At 47.0% G+C, this 15,966-nt stretch overlaps 1 protein-coding gene across 1 annotated transcript in view; it reads right to left on the bottom strand.

The window, feature by feature from the left end:
• The window catches only part of FER1L5 (fer-1 like family member 5), a 79,913-nt gene that overhangs the window by 37,593 nt on the left and 26,354 nt on the right, over nt 1–15,966 (bottom strand). Inside the window, exons 19-27 of the mRNA XM_060276486.1 lie at nt 13,371–13,495; nt 11,474–11,574; nt 10,463–10,652; nt 9,166–9,321; nt 6,722–6,853; nt 5,818–5,981; nt 4,406–4,520; nt 2,616–2,718; nt 2,339–2,502 (exon numbers count right to left, since the gene is read on the bottom strand). Coding sequence (XP_060132469.1) covers nt 2,339–2,502; nt 2,616–2,718; nt 4,406–4,520; nt 5,818–5,981; nt 6,722–6,853; nt 9,166–9,321; nt 10,463–10,652; nt 11,474–11,574; nt 13,371–13,495 — 1,250 coding nt within the window. The remainder of the gene's footprint in view (nt 1–2,338; nt 2,503–2,615; nt 2,719–4,405; nt 4,521–5,817; nt 5,982–6,721; nt 6,854–9,165; nt 9,322–10,462; nt 10,653–11,473; nt 11,575–13,370; nt 13,496–15,966) is intronic.

The raw sequence follows: 15,966 nt of genomic DNA on the forward strand, positions 1-15,966 counted from the left end.
CTGCTGTTTCCAGCAACTCGTATTCCTTAGTCTTTAGCTGCAACACTGGACACTTTATTGCAGGGGTCCCCAGACTACGGCCCGTGGGCCAGATGCGGCCCAATTGGCCTCCCAATCCGGCCCGCGACGACCCCCGGCGGTGTGCTTCCAGATCTGAAAAAAATCGCCGAAAATCGTTTCTGCGCATGCATATGGGCCTCTCCCGACCCAGAAGAGGTCATTTCCGGTGCACTTCCGGGTCGGGGGAGGTGCACTTCCGGGTCGGGGGAGGCCCATACGCATGCGCACAAACAATTTTCGGCGATTTTTTCAGCCTGGAAGCGCGCCACCACGCCAGTAAATGGGTTTGCGCATGCGCACTGGCGCACACTCCCCCACCCTCCGGCCTGCCGCGTGATCGGCGCGGCGGCCACCAGCCCAAAGGCGGGTAAGTCTGGGGACCCCTGCTTTATTGCAACATTTAATACAACCTCGGGGGCTTCTAGCTCAACTACAAGCTCTCTAGAACAGGCTTCCTCAACCTTGGCTCTCCAGATGTTTTGAGACTACAATTCCCATCATACCTGACCACTGGTCCTGCTAGCTAGGGATCATGGGAGTTGTAGGCCAAAAACATCTGAAGGGCTGTGGTTGAGGAAGCCTGCTCTAGAACCAATATTTAGTGTCACTTCACCCATGCTGTAGAACACTTCCAGCGGAGATGTGACATGTGTTGGTATTTTGTTGTATTTTGGTTAAAAGAAAAAGAAAAATACAAGAAAACAATAACAAGGAGAATTCCCCGGATGCCTAGATCCAGGTATGTGGCAAGTGCTCTTTGGTGCGAATGCCCTAGCAGAGGTTTAAAATCACAAAATATGTAGCAAAGTAAAGTGTGGAAATATTAGGGAATATAAGGGAAGTGTTAGACTTTTAAAATATCCTCTTCTAGGTTGCTTCCAAAGTTCCCCTCTTCCCTTAGCCCAGAAAGAGACCACATGTTTGGTAAGTTAAAAATGGTTTACTTACAAACTCTTCAAAGGTCAGATTCATTTGGTTTCCCATACAGCAGCCAGAAAAGATAGGCAGTTTAACTTACGTTCCAAAACGGTAAATGTTTCTAAATTATTTGTATTGAAACACAAAGATAGCTTGCTAAGGCCACATGATCTAAGTTTGGAGCATCCAGCTTAGACCTCCTTACTGGTCGGTATCAGGAATGTGGGCCCCCTGAGCACGGAAGAGGTTAACTCTGTAGCTGAGAGCTGTCTGTCTGATTTCGGAGAGAGCAGCCCAGGGCCCCTCCTCATTTCCAGTGAAGGAGGGTTTAGGTCCCAGGAGGAGGAGTTGGATCCTGACCAAGACATTGCCAGGCAACCATCAAATAAGACTTCCTCTCAGGCTGGATCTTCAGAGGGGGATTGCATTCAACCCGAGAGTCCAAAAACTCGTAGGTTAGAAAAGCTTAGAGGATGAAGGAGGGGGAAGAGAAGGAAGGTGGTGTTTTGGTGTTCCTCCTGTTGGAGAGGGCGGCATGATGACTCGGACTGGAGCAACTAGCCTAATGAGAATATGGCTGTCTGCCCTGCTCTGAATGTGTTTCTTTCAGTAACAAACTGACAGGAGAGACTTCGCTGCTTTATCAGGCTGCTTGCCTGCAGAGACCATTATAGTAGGGTTAACATGGAGGAAGAAGAGTGATAACAAATAGTTTGGTAACCCTTCCTAGCAAGACAGCATGGTCTTAACCCCTTCATGCATCAAGCATGTTGGTTATATGAGACTGGGCAGCAAGCACCCTCCCTTTTTACTACGGTAGTAGGCACCTCTTGAATGCCTTTTTATGTCCCTTATCTCTGTGCCAGGAATTTTTATTATCAATTTGTATTCTATTTTATTGTACATATCGCTGTACATCGCTGTGTTATATAATATGAATTGGTGGTATATAAATACTTTTATCAATCAGTTAGTAAAAATATGACTGGATTTTCAGCAGGGACTGACTAGCACAGCCACACTGAGATATGCCAGTTCCTCTAAGTTGTTGGCTGAAGTGTGCACCTCTTGAACTGCGGCGGTCAGGGAATGTTTTACTTCCTGTGGAATGAGCTTCCTGTTTCCACTGCAAGCCTGGCTGACTCGAACTCTGTGTTTTGTGGGCAGTGTCTAAGCTGCAGTACCAGCCTGCCTCAGGGGTTCTGTCAGTTGACACCCCAATCCCTGTCCACCTAGTCTCCATAAAAGTCCTGGCCTCAGAGTTTGCTCTGCATTTATGGCTGACTTTTTATCCCTAACATTCTCTGCCAATGTGAGCAAGCCCTTGGGCACAACCGCTGTGAGCACCACTGCCAGTTACCAGCCGAAGGAAGGCGGCCATTTTTCCTTCTTGGTTCTCGCTGGCCAGGTTCCGGCAGCGTTTCCTGAGCCAGCGCCGCCGCCGGTGGGTGTGGTAGGTCTTCTCGGCTGCGTTCCAACAACAAGGGAACTCTGCAGGCGGGAGAGCAACGCCATACTCCCAACCTAAGGGAGGAAATGTATTCTCATGAGGCTCCAAGCAATGACCCCAGAAGATATACAGCCATTGTCCTCAGGAGTGGCTCCAGGGCCAAGACAAACACAAATGGAAAACTTGCCAGCATCGTCCACAGCTCGATTCTCCTCCACTTTCCAGTCTTCTACAAAGAGCCAGCCTTGGGGGCACAAAATCTCTTCCTTTGGAGGGGCAGGAGCACCACTCTAAAACAGAGAGGGCAGGGGGCAAAATGGGTGTCTAAGCAGCAATATTTAAAATGTGCAGGACATTGCAAATCTTGGGGGCTCAAGTGCAGGGGAGGGTTTTGAGGTACTATTGAACACCGGGGTTGCCAACCTTTTAAGGCTTGAGGGCATGTTAGAATATTAGAGTGAGTGCCATAGCACCCCTGCCCTCCCTGATCAGCTCTCTTCTCTCCCTTGGTCAGTCCCTCCCTCAAGAGACAGAGAGTCAGTGTACACCTGCATGCACACACTTCACTTCTCCAAGGGATCTGGGTAAAAGTTGGTTCAGGCAGAATTAATCTGAGACTTTAAAAGCACATATAGCTGAAAGAGAAACTTCCTAAGCATTTTTCAAGGGAGGAAAAGGGGACCATCTTCTCCATCTAATGGCTAAAGGGGCAGTGGGGGGGGGGACTCGGAGGCTTTGGGGCACCAGGGGAAGACCACATGGGTGCCATCACATTCCTGGGCACCACACTGTTGGTCGCTGAGTCTTTTTTCAGATTATTGACCCCCCAGCCTCAGGAGGATATCAAAAGTAGGAGTGATGGGTGGGTGGATGTTCCTGTGGTATAGCGGTATCCTGCTCAGTAGCGTGGCAAGACTCACCCGGGGGGTAGGACAAGGTGAGGTTCATGCTGGACACAAGGCAGGGTTCCAGCTGTGCTCTGGGAAACACAAAGCTCTAGCAAGGGACAACCTGAGCCCATTTGTAGAGGCAGCAGCAGGTGTAGCCTAACTGCTAGCACCACCTGTGCCGCAAGAGGCTGCCCTACGTAAAGGGGCCCACCTGTCCCTCGTAATTGTAGGAACGTTTATAATACACTTTAGTTTAGTTGCAGAGTCAAAATGGCTTGCTGACTTGTTACGAGTCTTTCTTAGTTGCAAATCCCTTTTATCCCTCTTAAAAACAATACACATGAATCTGTGTTATACATAGCTGTCAAGTTTTCCCTTTTCTCGCGAGGAAGCCTATTCAGCATAAGGGAATTTCCCTTAAAAAAAGGGAGAACTTGACAGCTATGGTGTTATAATAAAACAAACTACGTAGTTTACTGTCAGATTCCTACTTAGGTTACAAAATAAACTATATGTTATATATTAGTGAGTCTTAACAACTCCTTCATAGCATCTATCAGCAGCTTGACTGTTCAAGGGTCCAAACAGACTGACAGAGAGATGAGCATTGACTTTCCTACAGTCATCTCCTCCTGCGAAGGAGCCAAGGAGGACCCAGTCTTCTAAGGTCTTATACAGTACAAGGAAGTCCTTGGAGTTGGAAGATGGCAGAGACATATCCTTGGGCTTGGGGTGGCACTGGCAGCAATGGTTCTGGAGCTGGCCCTGTATGCCCTTCTCCCTCAAGTGCAGCCCTCCTGTCCATCACCCAACAAGGTGGAATCAGACTCCTGGTCCTTGACAAGAAGGATCCCAGGAATGGAGTGCTATGGTGTGTCTGCCTTGCAGTTTCATGGGATGTTCTGTGGGGGGTGGGGGGGTTTCCACCCGTTTTGGATATGGGAGGTCCTGACAGGGGTAGAATCTATGGGGAGAGCATCTTCCAAAGGTAAGTTTGAAAACCACTGGCATCTCTCAAGGATGTCCAAGCCTCAGAGGGTCTGTCCTCAGTCCCAGGCTGAAGCTGTCTGCCTCTCCCCTCACTCACGGCATTGCTATAAGGGACTGGGGCCGGTCTCCATCGACGCCCAGGTTGCCGGATCTGGTTCTCATACACTTCCTCTAGCACTTCGGTGTGGTTTGTCTCTTTGTCCAGCAGGAGCCTGGTCAGATGCAGAAGGGAGAAAAGTCCGGTATGCTTTTGGTATGGTGTGGTTTATTTATATACTGTTTAGTGACCCAAAGGCCCCAACCTGGTGAACCACATGAAGACATTGCAAAAGGAATAAACAATGTTTATATCTATGTAATCTGTGCAGACACATTCTATTTTAGAATCAATGGCGACCGAGTGCTTTCCCCCAGTATGTAGTCCATGCGTCACTGAGATCTGTTGCATATTCTTTGCCCTTGAAAAGTGATCCTTGAGAAACTGGTTTCATTCTGAAAATGAAAGCTAATTGCAGACTGATTCTCCTTTGCCCTGCAGTGTGCCTATTTGAAAACAGAAGTCGGTGGTCCTGGCACTGGGGTGGGTGCACCCACACCTACCCAAATAACATTATTATCATTGCTTTTATTAAATTTCTATACTGTCTTTCATCTGAAGATCACGGAACAGTTTACAATCATACATTTCTCTGGAGAGACGGCCAGAACCATGTTTTGGAGCATGTTTGATTTCTGTTTGAATTCAGGATTGGGCCTATGGGAGAAGAAAGACCCTTTGGGGTGGCAATGCTCTAAACCCCTCCACGGTAGGCTCAGGTTGTATAAATAAAGTGTAAATAAAGATCGCGAAGTCACCACAGCCTCTGCTGTGCCTCTTTCCAATAGGAAACATGAACCCTGGGGAAGCTCCTGGAACCCCTGGATTCTCACGCTGCTGTGGAGATTGGGGTGGTGCATAACCATATAAAAACAGAAAAATACATACCATAATAACAAACAAAATCAATAACCTCCCCTCACGGTCAGTTACTGCTTTTTTTATTAAGCATTGTGGATGGGTGTCCACCAATGATTATTTATCAAATGTTTCCTGCCCTTCCTCAGTGGCCCAGTGTGGCAAACATCAAAATGTTAAAACACCTCAATTTAAAATAAAAACAAGAACACATTTAAAGCATTAAAAACAACTGGAAAACATTTAAAAGCAACTGCATACCCTCACAGTTGCTAATGTCAAGGTTGTCATGGCCCGTATCTATCAACCATCAAATGCCAGTGTTAACAGGAAGGTCTTTAAATTCCTCTTTTCAAGCACCCTGTTTTAATATTCTGTCCCCCACTCCCCCCATTTGATGGATTGTTGGTTACTGAGTCCCCCTGCTGTGTTATAGGCTGTCATTTGCACTTTATATTCTATTGAAAGCTATTTTGATGTTCTTTAAGAAAAGTGCGGCATTTAAAAAAGAAGAACCTTGTAAGTAACCTTGAAATTATTATGTGCCCACTCACCTTCTCTGGGGCTCCACGACCCACTCGCCATCCCACTGCCATCCCACAGGCAGTTGGAACTTTTCTTTGGGAAGGCTGACCTGCCCAGTGACATCTGAAAAGGCGGGGTGCTGCATCATGTCCCTGGTCCCCCATATTCCATGGGTCTTCTTTTGATTTTCATACTGCAAGCATGAGAGTTAGCACCATGGTTATTTTCATCCCCCTCAGGGCAGCATACATGGTGTATATCAGCACAGCCAATTAAATGGCCCAAGCATAGTCCAGAGAGAGAGGTCTGGAGGAAGGGGGCCACTGCTCATTTGCTTTGCATGGAGAAGGTCCCGGGTACGGCTGGGAAGGCCCCCAGTCTGAGACCATGGAAAGTCACTGCTACCTAGGGTAGGCACTGGCAGCCATGAGCTAGTTTGACAGCTTCCTACATTCTTAAAAACATATTGGTGAGCAAACTGAACAAAAATAGTCTATGAGAAAGGAGTCTAAGGAGAAAGGAACAGAGAGGTTATGCCTTTCTTAGTTCAGGCTTTGCACATATCATGGAGGCATTCAGCCAACCATACAGAGGAAAAATTCTCTCAGAATTACACAGCCAATCAAAGCACATGATGCCTCAATGATGCCATGCCACCCTCTTTGCTTATTAAGCAACACTTCCACCTGTTTCCCTCTTGGCTAGCTGACATTAACAAAATTAACCTTGAAATTATGAACGGAATGATCCTTACGACTGCATTTCCAACAGGGCCTCTCCCACTCCCATATGGCCCCCAGTATAAACCTGTGAGGAAAGGTTATGCTAAGAGATAGTAACACTCAGTAAGCATTGTGGCTCAGTGGGGAGGTGTCTTCTAGAATCAGGTTCAAACTGGACCCTTCCCATGCAGCTGCCTGGCTTGTGTCTCACCGTCTCAGCGTAGATAAGGATTTTCCCTTCACAACATTTCAAGAACTCTGCACTATCAGCCAGCTTTCCAAGCCACATTCGCACCCGCAGCACAGCAGGAATGGGAGCGTTCTCTCCTGTGTTTTGTGCACTCTGTGGGATAGAAAGGAAAAGAGTTATCCTTATGCATTCCTTCCACCGTCATCAGGACTGCAAGACATAACAGTGGACACAGTGGCTACAAAAAACAGACTAGTTTTAAGTCCCTATTGCTAAGAGATTTGCAAGACCTCAGCAGTGTGTTGAAGATTCAGAAATGGTCCGATGGTTCACTGAGCCCATCCCCAGCCTAAGCATCAAAAGTGCTGGCCATGGTCTTTCCAAAACACTTCGATCCCCCGCTGTCCTTATTTTCTGAGCCTTGAAGGGACATCAGAAGAACCCTGTTGGATCAGAGCAAAGGTCCATCTAGGCTGGAACCCAGTCAGGACGTTGGCCAGCTCTTCATGCATCAGCATTGATGGCCACATGCTTGAGGTGGTAGATGATTTTGTCTACCATAGCCAGCAATCTCTCCATGGATGCTGAGCTGGACAAGCATTTGGCAAGGCAGCTGTGGCAATGGCTTGCCTCTCCAAAAGGGCCTGGGAGAATGTGATGCCAATACCAAGATGAAGGTCTACCAGGCTTGTGTGTTGAGCACATTGAGCCATCCCATGGTGGCTAACCACATGCTGGCATCCATCTGTCTCAGGAGACAATGGAGGAGGGTGCCTTTGGGGGTGAAGTCAAGCCATTGCAGCGCCTGCTGTGGCTGTAGAGACTGATGCAAGAGACATGTTTTGTTGCAGCTGGGGCTGATGAAGGCACCCACTTGTGCAGCTGCAGCTGCAGCATGGTGTTTCTTCTCTCTGTGCTCCCCTTAGTGGTCATGTCTCCTCTGGTCACTGCTATGGATACATGACTTGACTGTTTGTCTCCAGGCACTGTGGTCATTGGCAAGGGATTCCTACATACAGTAGTAGGGTTGGTGTTGCCAGAATTTATGTCATTTTTGAAGATATCTTTGCAATGCAGAGTAGGCCTAACAACTGGCCTGGTGCAGGAAACCAGCTCCCTGTGGAGCACATCCTTGGGTATCTGGCCATATTCCATTCTGTGGACATGACCAAGCCACCGTAGACAATGCTGAGATGGTGCAAACATGCTGGAAATGTGGGCTTGGGAGAGCACACCTTTCTTTGGAATTCTTTTTGATACCCAAAATCCTCTTGGCACAGCACATGTGGAAGGCACTGAGGCATCGCTCCTGACAGTTGTAATTTGCCCACAACTAACTTCCATAGAGCAATGTGCTCAACATGCAAGCCTGGTAGACCTATATGTTGGTCTTTGTCAGGCTGGTGGCAAGGCTGAACTCCCTGCAGGCTTGGGTAAAATTGTTGAGTCTCTGTAGAGCTTCCTTGGAGTGTGCTGTCAAGGCCACATTGCCTGCAAAAAACATCTCTCGGATAAGGATCTGCCACTCTTCTTTGTATGGGTGGACATACCACCTTTAGTCGAGCTGAAGGCGTATGAGAGCAACGGGGAGGAGAATATGCCAAAGAGGGTTGGAGAGAGAACACTGCCCTGTTTCACACTCTTCTTTATAGGGAAGGCATCTGAGGATGAGCTGTCAGATTGGACAGCGCCACGCAGGTTCTCATGGAAGGACACAATCATCTTGTGGAGCCATGTGAAGAGTCCTTTTTGGCTGATGAAGTCAAAGGCCTTTGCATGCCTCTGGGAAACCCACAATGTAGGGGGCATAGAGGTACCAGCCAGATCTACTGCTGCTCCACATATATCGGTATTTGGTGATAGACTGCCTCTGGACATGGGGGTCCTGCAGTGTCCCTGTAGTATCACACTGTGAGGGGAAACCTTGCAACAGATCTGCCCCAATACCAGGAAGCAGCAGGAGTCAGGAAACCTTCAATAGTAGTACAGCACTGAGCTCACCCACATAACAGCTGCTCCTTGTCTCTCTCTCTCTCCCCCCCCCCCGGTTCCTGTGACATAAGGGCAGTAATGTAAGGAGGAAAGAAAGCACAACAGGCAGGGCTAGAGGAGTGTCAGCAACTCCCTTGGGCAGACTCGGAGGGGAGGGCATGAGATGCCTCCTGGGTGACCCCAATAGCTTTAATTCCTATGGCTTTTGCTAAGAGAATTGGGAAACAAATGAGCCAAGCTAGATATATCTTTCTATTTGCTATTTTAATTCTATTTAAAGCATTTGTACTCTGCTTTTCAGAATAAAAAGACTCCTAGAATGGCCATTATAAGACCAGTAAAAACAAAACAATTCCAGCCTGCAAGCTTACAATCTAATAGACACAGCAGAAAAGAAAAAAAGGAAGAGGAGGGAAGAGGAAAACAAGCAAACAGAGACCCCATTTTCAGTGTCAAAAAGTAGTTCTTTTTACCTGCAGGAAGATGGTCTGGGTTTTGCCACACATCCTGCCCCTGGCATGGGGGCCAGCTTTGGAGAACATGATTGTATGAGACCTGACACGGGTGTGGGCCACCCGCTTGTCATCACACAGCATCCAGATCATGACATCTGGAATGCTGATCTGGGCCTAAGGGCAGCAAGAAGGACAGGGAGCCAGAGGTCACTAACTGTGGTTGCATTTGTACTTATAACACGTAGGGTATGTTCATATAAGCAGCCTAAAACACAGCACAGTTGTTTCCACCCTGCATCTTTTCAAGTCACATTTGCATGGTGTTGGTCACATCAGAGAGCATACCCTCCAACATTTCTCCAATGAAATATGGGCATCCTAAGGAAAAGTGGGAAGTTCCGGGATCAAATCAGAAACTGGGATGGCTTCTCTAAATCAGGGACGTCCCTGGAAAATAGGGGCACTTGGAGGGTCTGAGAGAGTGAATGGGGATGTTTTCACCCAACAAGCATGACCTTTTTGGCTCCTGCAACCCCCTTTCCCCCAAACTCCTATTCATGAATCTGTCATCTGCATATGTGCTCTTCTCTGTAGATGCACAATGACTGTCTCATATGTACACACCATTCTTAAATTTGAAGCGAATGCAGCTTAAGTTTGCTAGTTGGATAGAAGCTGGTTTGAGGGGGAAACACATGAGATAACAGCATTTATCAAGAAACTACAGGATGGCCATGGATTGTGGCCAACGTCATGCAACTGTGGCTTTAAAAACTCGCACTTGGAGTGCACTAGATGTGAAGAAGATGCTACAACTGTTCCGCTGGCTACCAGCTGGTTTCCAGGCACAATTTTCTATGTTATTACCAGTCCTTAAATTTATCTGTAAGCCACCTTGAGTCCAATGAAGGAAAAAGTTGAAGTATAAATAAATATATCAACAACAACATTTTATACCACATTCTGTGTTTTTCCCCCCTCTTCTTCTTCTGTTATGTTGCTTTTGTAGCACTATAGTGCAGGAGTGCCCCTGTGGCCAGCAATAATGCAGAAACACTGGGGAAGCATCACATAATAAGCAATCAACTGGAATGATGTGTGAATGTTCCAGTATAAATCTACCACTAATGCACTATTATGGCATCCATTACATGATGTGCAATAAACACACAACACCCCAAGCCTTCCTTCTCCTTTTAAGGCTCAGGGCAGAGCAGCTTTGTCCAAGGAACATGGGGGACTAATATCCCAGAAGCATTTGAGAAAAGCAGTCCTTGAGCTTCCATTCCTTACAAGAGTTGTCCCCAGGAGGTACCTCGGAAGTGACTGAAGCGATCCTGTTCAGCCAAATCTCTGCTTTGGCAATCAGTTTCTGCAGGGGCGTCTTCCAGCTTGTTTTCTCTGCAGCCTTGCTGGTTTTCAGGAGGAGTTGGGTGCGCAGCTTCCTCAGCTGAAGATCCAGCATGGTAGGGACTGTTGGGGGTTCCCAGGTAGGAAGAGGTCTCCTGAGCATGGAGGAGGCGGGAAAAGTTCAGTGCTCCCCGCGGGAAAAGAGGTGGGCAAAAGGTTGGAGTGGCAGAAGGCATCCATTGCAACTCTGGCTCTGGGTGCAGAGCTGAAGGGAAGGTAAAGAATGGACACTACAGTAGTGGCCAAAATTGTGGAAACCTTTAGGAAAAGTTATATATAAAATGCCCTTTATCATGGTTTTCTGTGTATAACGTCTTTTATTTTGGCTATAACTTTTGATAGGATAAAAGTAATGCAACACAGCAGAATATAATGCAACAAATTAACTTTCTAATGATATATAAATTCATGGCATTATTCTAAAAAAGGCTGATGGTATGAATCATCATACCTCAGAAATACATTTTGTCCAAAAAGGTCCCACAGTTTTGATCACTAGTGCATCTTTCTCCTGAGTACTGGCAGGCTCCAGGTTTTGAGGGGACATTCCCACCAGCTACTCACTGCAAGCTAGGAGGTGATGGCAGTGGGGATATTCAGAGAAGCCTGGATCCAGGGGAGCAGCTGAGTGACTCACTTTAAACATTGGGGAATTTAAATGCATCCACTGAAGTAATAGGAGATTCAAGTTTTTGGAAGTAGTTGCAAAGACCAACAGCTCCAAGGACACGGAGGTCGGAGCATGCTTTTGGGATGTGTAGTGCCACTTTAAAGTCTCACACTCTCTATGAAAGCCTGGTTTGGGGAGGAGACGCCTTCTGCCTGGGTGTATGCCCTCCCTTGCACACCAGGAACACACCAGCTCTGCGGCCCCCTCCCCTGCCAGAACTTCCATGGCCTTCTTCCCATTGCTCACTTGCAGTCTTCCACCAGTTCTTTCTGGAGCGTTTTCCAAACAGTACCCACAACTGGGTCTTTGGGAGTGCTGATGGCTTTAAGAGTGTCCAGGTTCTTCTTCTGTTAGGGAAGGAAGCACATGGTGATAGCTGGGCAGCCCATAAGCCAAAACCAACGGCATATTATAGTATACAGTAGTTATATTCTATGTGTCTTCTACAATTAGGGTAATAGTAATAAAAATTATGAAAGCCATCTTGCTAGGTGAATATGGGCCCTGTGAAGAAGGGTAGAGATGAATTACAACAGGGTTGTCCAACTGGTTGACCATGATCAACAGGTCGATCCCCGGTTGATAGAAGTCAATTGCTGGCTCATTTTCCTCGCGGGCAGACGTATTTGCTGCTCCCCTAAAAATGCTCAACAACTTTGGGTTCCAAGTATTTGCTACCCCCCCAAAAACGGGCAGATCACTGCTAGTCCACCCCCCCCCCGGGAGTAGATCACAGAGCACAATGGCACCACTTCAAACAGTCATGGCTCCCCCCCAAGAGTCCTGGGAGACAGAATTCAAAAGTGTTGAGAATTGTTCAGAGAGCACCCCCTTTCCCCCTAACAAAGCTACAATCCTCAAAATGGTATAACAATCAATCCCTTTTTGCATGAGACTCTGGGAAATGTAGTTTGGGTGGGACTGGGGGTATCCTATCAGTTCTCAGCACCCTTCACAAACGACAGCTTCTAGAATTCTTTGGGGAAAGTCATGAGCATTTAAAGTGGTATAATGGATCATTAAACATGTGGTGTGAATGTGGCCTAATTTAAGTTCCTTAATTCCAATGGGTCAACTCTGAGCAGAGCCTACTTGCATACAGCCCAGCAGTCATTGGCCTGTTTCAATGCTTTACCCTGGCTTTTCACACTGGAGGTGCATATTTTTTAGAAACCACTATATCTCTGTGGTTTTAAGTTGTTTTAAACTTCTTTAACACCAAGCTATAATGTTTTAACCCACCCTGTGACCTTAGGGTGAAAGGGGGTAAATAATAGTTATAATGATGGTGATAATATGCTGGCCCAGAAGCCACACTATATCTGCTCTGCTTCTGCCTTACAAGATTGCCAGTTCTTCTTACTAGGTTATTGGCACCAGGATTTGACCACCTCAGGTCTGAATGCAGCCTGCCAGGTTGCTCTGTCCAGAACTCAGGAATCTCCTGCAGCTGAGCTCTGATAAGCACCCTATGGAACAACATTGGGACATCCACCCCCGGCATATGTACCCTCATCTGATGGGACATGTGTCACCTGCGGCTTCTGCAGGGAAGCTGTCGCTGCTCTTTCCTCTTCAAGCCCCTTCTGGTTCTAGGAGACAGCGGGGTGTGTGTGTGTGGTGGTGGCAGGGATTGGACTGGCTCGCCCCTCGCCTGCACAGCCTCTTCCTTCGCCTCTGACACATCCGGCATGTCTTCCTCTGTCTCTGACCCTCCCCTCCCCTTCTGTCTCACAGGCAGTGAGCAATCCCATAAATTGCTGGCCCCCTCTTCTGGGTTAATTCCCTGGCCCCCTGCCTCCACCACAGACTGCTCAGAGCTCTTCCAGTCCCTGGCACAGGCACTTAGAGTAGAAGACCCTCAAAGTCACTCCCAACTCTATGTGTCTATGATGCATGGAGATAAAGGCAGACCAGAGGCATGATAGCTAAGGACATACCCTCCATGCTCAGAAGCACTATGATACTGGTATTGTGAGTGGTGGCTTCCATCATGCAAGGGGTATATAATTGGCAGCCGTAGGAAATGAGAAAATAACCTGGGATACATATCCCTCTTGCAGACAGGCCATTCCACCACCCCCTCTTAGGTGGTACATCCCAAACATGCCTGCTCCCTCCAATCAGTGGTTCCTGGACTTACCAGCCTGTCGTGAATGAATAGCATGGCATTCATACTGGTGATTCTGTAGCTAATGTTCTCCCAGAATGAGGTGATGGCAACCATGGGCTTTGTGTCATACCATGGCAAGTAGTAGTAGTGGTTACCTGGAAAGGAATTGCCTGGTTTTGCACCGGGTCTTGTCTTGTCATGAAGCTGCTTCATGAGCAGTCAGACTACTGGTCCATCTAGCCCAGTGTTGCCTACTCTGACTGGCAACAGCTCTCCAAACATGCAGACAGAGGCCCTTCCATGAAAACCTTTGTGGTGTAGCGGTCAGGCCAGTGCTCTGTTCAGCAACAAAGCTAACAATTACCCAAACAATTACCGCCCAGTCAGCCTGACATCAATACCAGGAAATATTCTAGAGCAGATCATTAAGCAAATGGTCTGTGAGCACCTAGAAAGGAACGCTGTGATCACTAAAAGTCAGCATGGGTTTCTGAAAAATAAGTCATGTCAGACTAATCTGATCTCATTTTTTGACAGAATTACAAGCCTGGTAGATGAAGGGAAGGCTGTGGATGTAGCCTATCTTGATTTCAGGAGGCCCTTGACAAGGTGCCCCATGATATTCTTGTAAAGAAGCTGGTAAAACGCGGGCTAGACAATGCTACCATTCAGTGGATTTGTAACTGGCAGACTGACTGAACCCAAAGGGTGCTCATCAATGGCTCCTCTTCATCCTGGAGAGAAGTGACTAGTGGGGTGCTTTATCAATCTTTATCATCTTTATCAATGACTTGGAGGGCATCCTGAGCAAGTTTGCAGATGACACCAAATTGGGAGGGGTGGCTAATACCCCAGAGGACAGGATCAAACTTCAAAATGACCTTAACAGATTAGACAACTGGGCCAAAGCAAACAAGATGAATTTTAACAAGGAGAAATGTAAGGAACTACACTTGGGCAAAAAAAAAGGAAAGGCACAAATACAGGATGGGTGAGACCTGGCTTGAGAGCAGTACATGTGAAAAGGATCTAGGAGTCTTGATAGACCACAGACTTGACATGAGTCAGCAGTGTGATGCAGCAGCTAAAAAAGCCAATGCAATTCTGGGCTGCATCAATAGGAGTATAGCATCTAGATCTAGGGAAGTAATAGTACCACTGTATTCTGTTCTGGTCAGACCTCACCTGGAGTACTGTGTCCAGTTCTGGGCACCACAGTTCAAGAAGGATACTGACAAGCTGGAACATGTCCAGAGGAGGGCAACCAAAATGGTCAAAGGCCTGGAAACAATGCCTTATGAGGAACGGCTTAGGGAGCTGGCTATATTTAGCCTGTAGAAGACAAGATTAAGGGGTGATATGATAGCTATGTTCAAATATATAAAAGGATTTCATATGGAAGAGGGTGAAAGGTTGTTTTCTGCTGCTCCAGAGAAGCGGACACGGAGCAATGGATTCAAGCCACAAGAAAGAAGATTCCACCTAAATATAATGAAGAACTTCCTGACAGTAAGAGCTGTTCGACAATGGAATTTGCTGCCAAGGAGTGTGGTGGAGTCTCCTTCTTTGGATGTCTTTAAGCGAAGGCTTGACAGCCATTTGTCAGGAATGCTTTGATGGTGTTTCCTGCTTGGCAGGGGGTTGGACTGGATGCCCCTTGTGGTCTCTTCCAACTCTATGATTCTAATTGGGAAGACAACAAAGAGTCTTGTGGTACCTTTTAAAGTGCTAACAAATTTATTATAAGCTTCCATGGGCTATGCAGATAATGGATGACTTATGCCATAATGAACTTGTTAACTCTTGATGGCACCAGAAGATTCCCCCCCCCCCAAGACACTAGCATGAGCACCGCTCTGCAACAAGTTTATTCAGTGAACGTCTGCCTCCAACCTTCCTCACAAGACTATTGTAGGGATACATGGAAGAAACCATGCCTGAGCCCTTTGGAAGAAGGGAGGGATTAAGATGCATGGACACATGACACTCATAGCATATGCTCTACCCACTGAGCTCCTGTACCTTCGACCTCCAAATAGTATTTCCCTTCACAGTGAATCCTTTCTTTTCCTGCCCACCCCCATTTGCCAGTTCATTTCCAGGCCCAGTTCAAGGTGATTATGTTAGTGTGCAAAGCTGTAAATGATTTAGGCCCCAAATTCCTGAAAGACTGCCTCCTTCGCTACAGATCCTCCCAGGTGTTAAGCTTAGCAGAGAGGGCACCTCATAGCTTTCACAGAATCATAGAGATGGAAGGAACCCTGAGGCTCTTCTAGTCCAACCCCTGCAGTGCAGGAATATGAAGTAGTCCCTTACAGGAGCCAAATCTGCAACCAAGCTTTCCAGCTGCCTCAGAAGTTTAGGGTAACTGGGTGTGATGGTCTAGGAGAGGGCAAGATCTGTGGTGGCCCCTAAGTTGTGGAATTTCCTACCCAGAAAGGTGTGTCTGACTTCTTCACTATGCAGCTTTTACTGAATGCTGAAGATGCACCTCTTTAACCTGATCTTTGGCACCTGAGATGTGTATTTTCAAGACACACCCTATTTTGGGGAATGTAACATGTTTCAACTGTTTTTAATTCTGAATTTTAAATTTCAAATTTTAAACAGATCCAGCCTGGGATCT

The sequence above is a fragment of the Zootoca vivipara genome, chromosome 6 (assembly GCF_963506605.1).
Source record: "Zootoca vivipara chromosome 6, rZooViv1.1, whole genome shotgun sequence".
Taxonomy (NCBI): domain Eukaryota; kingdom Metazoa; phylum Chordata; class Lepidosauria; order Squamata; family Lacertidae; genus Zootoca; species Zootoca vivipara.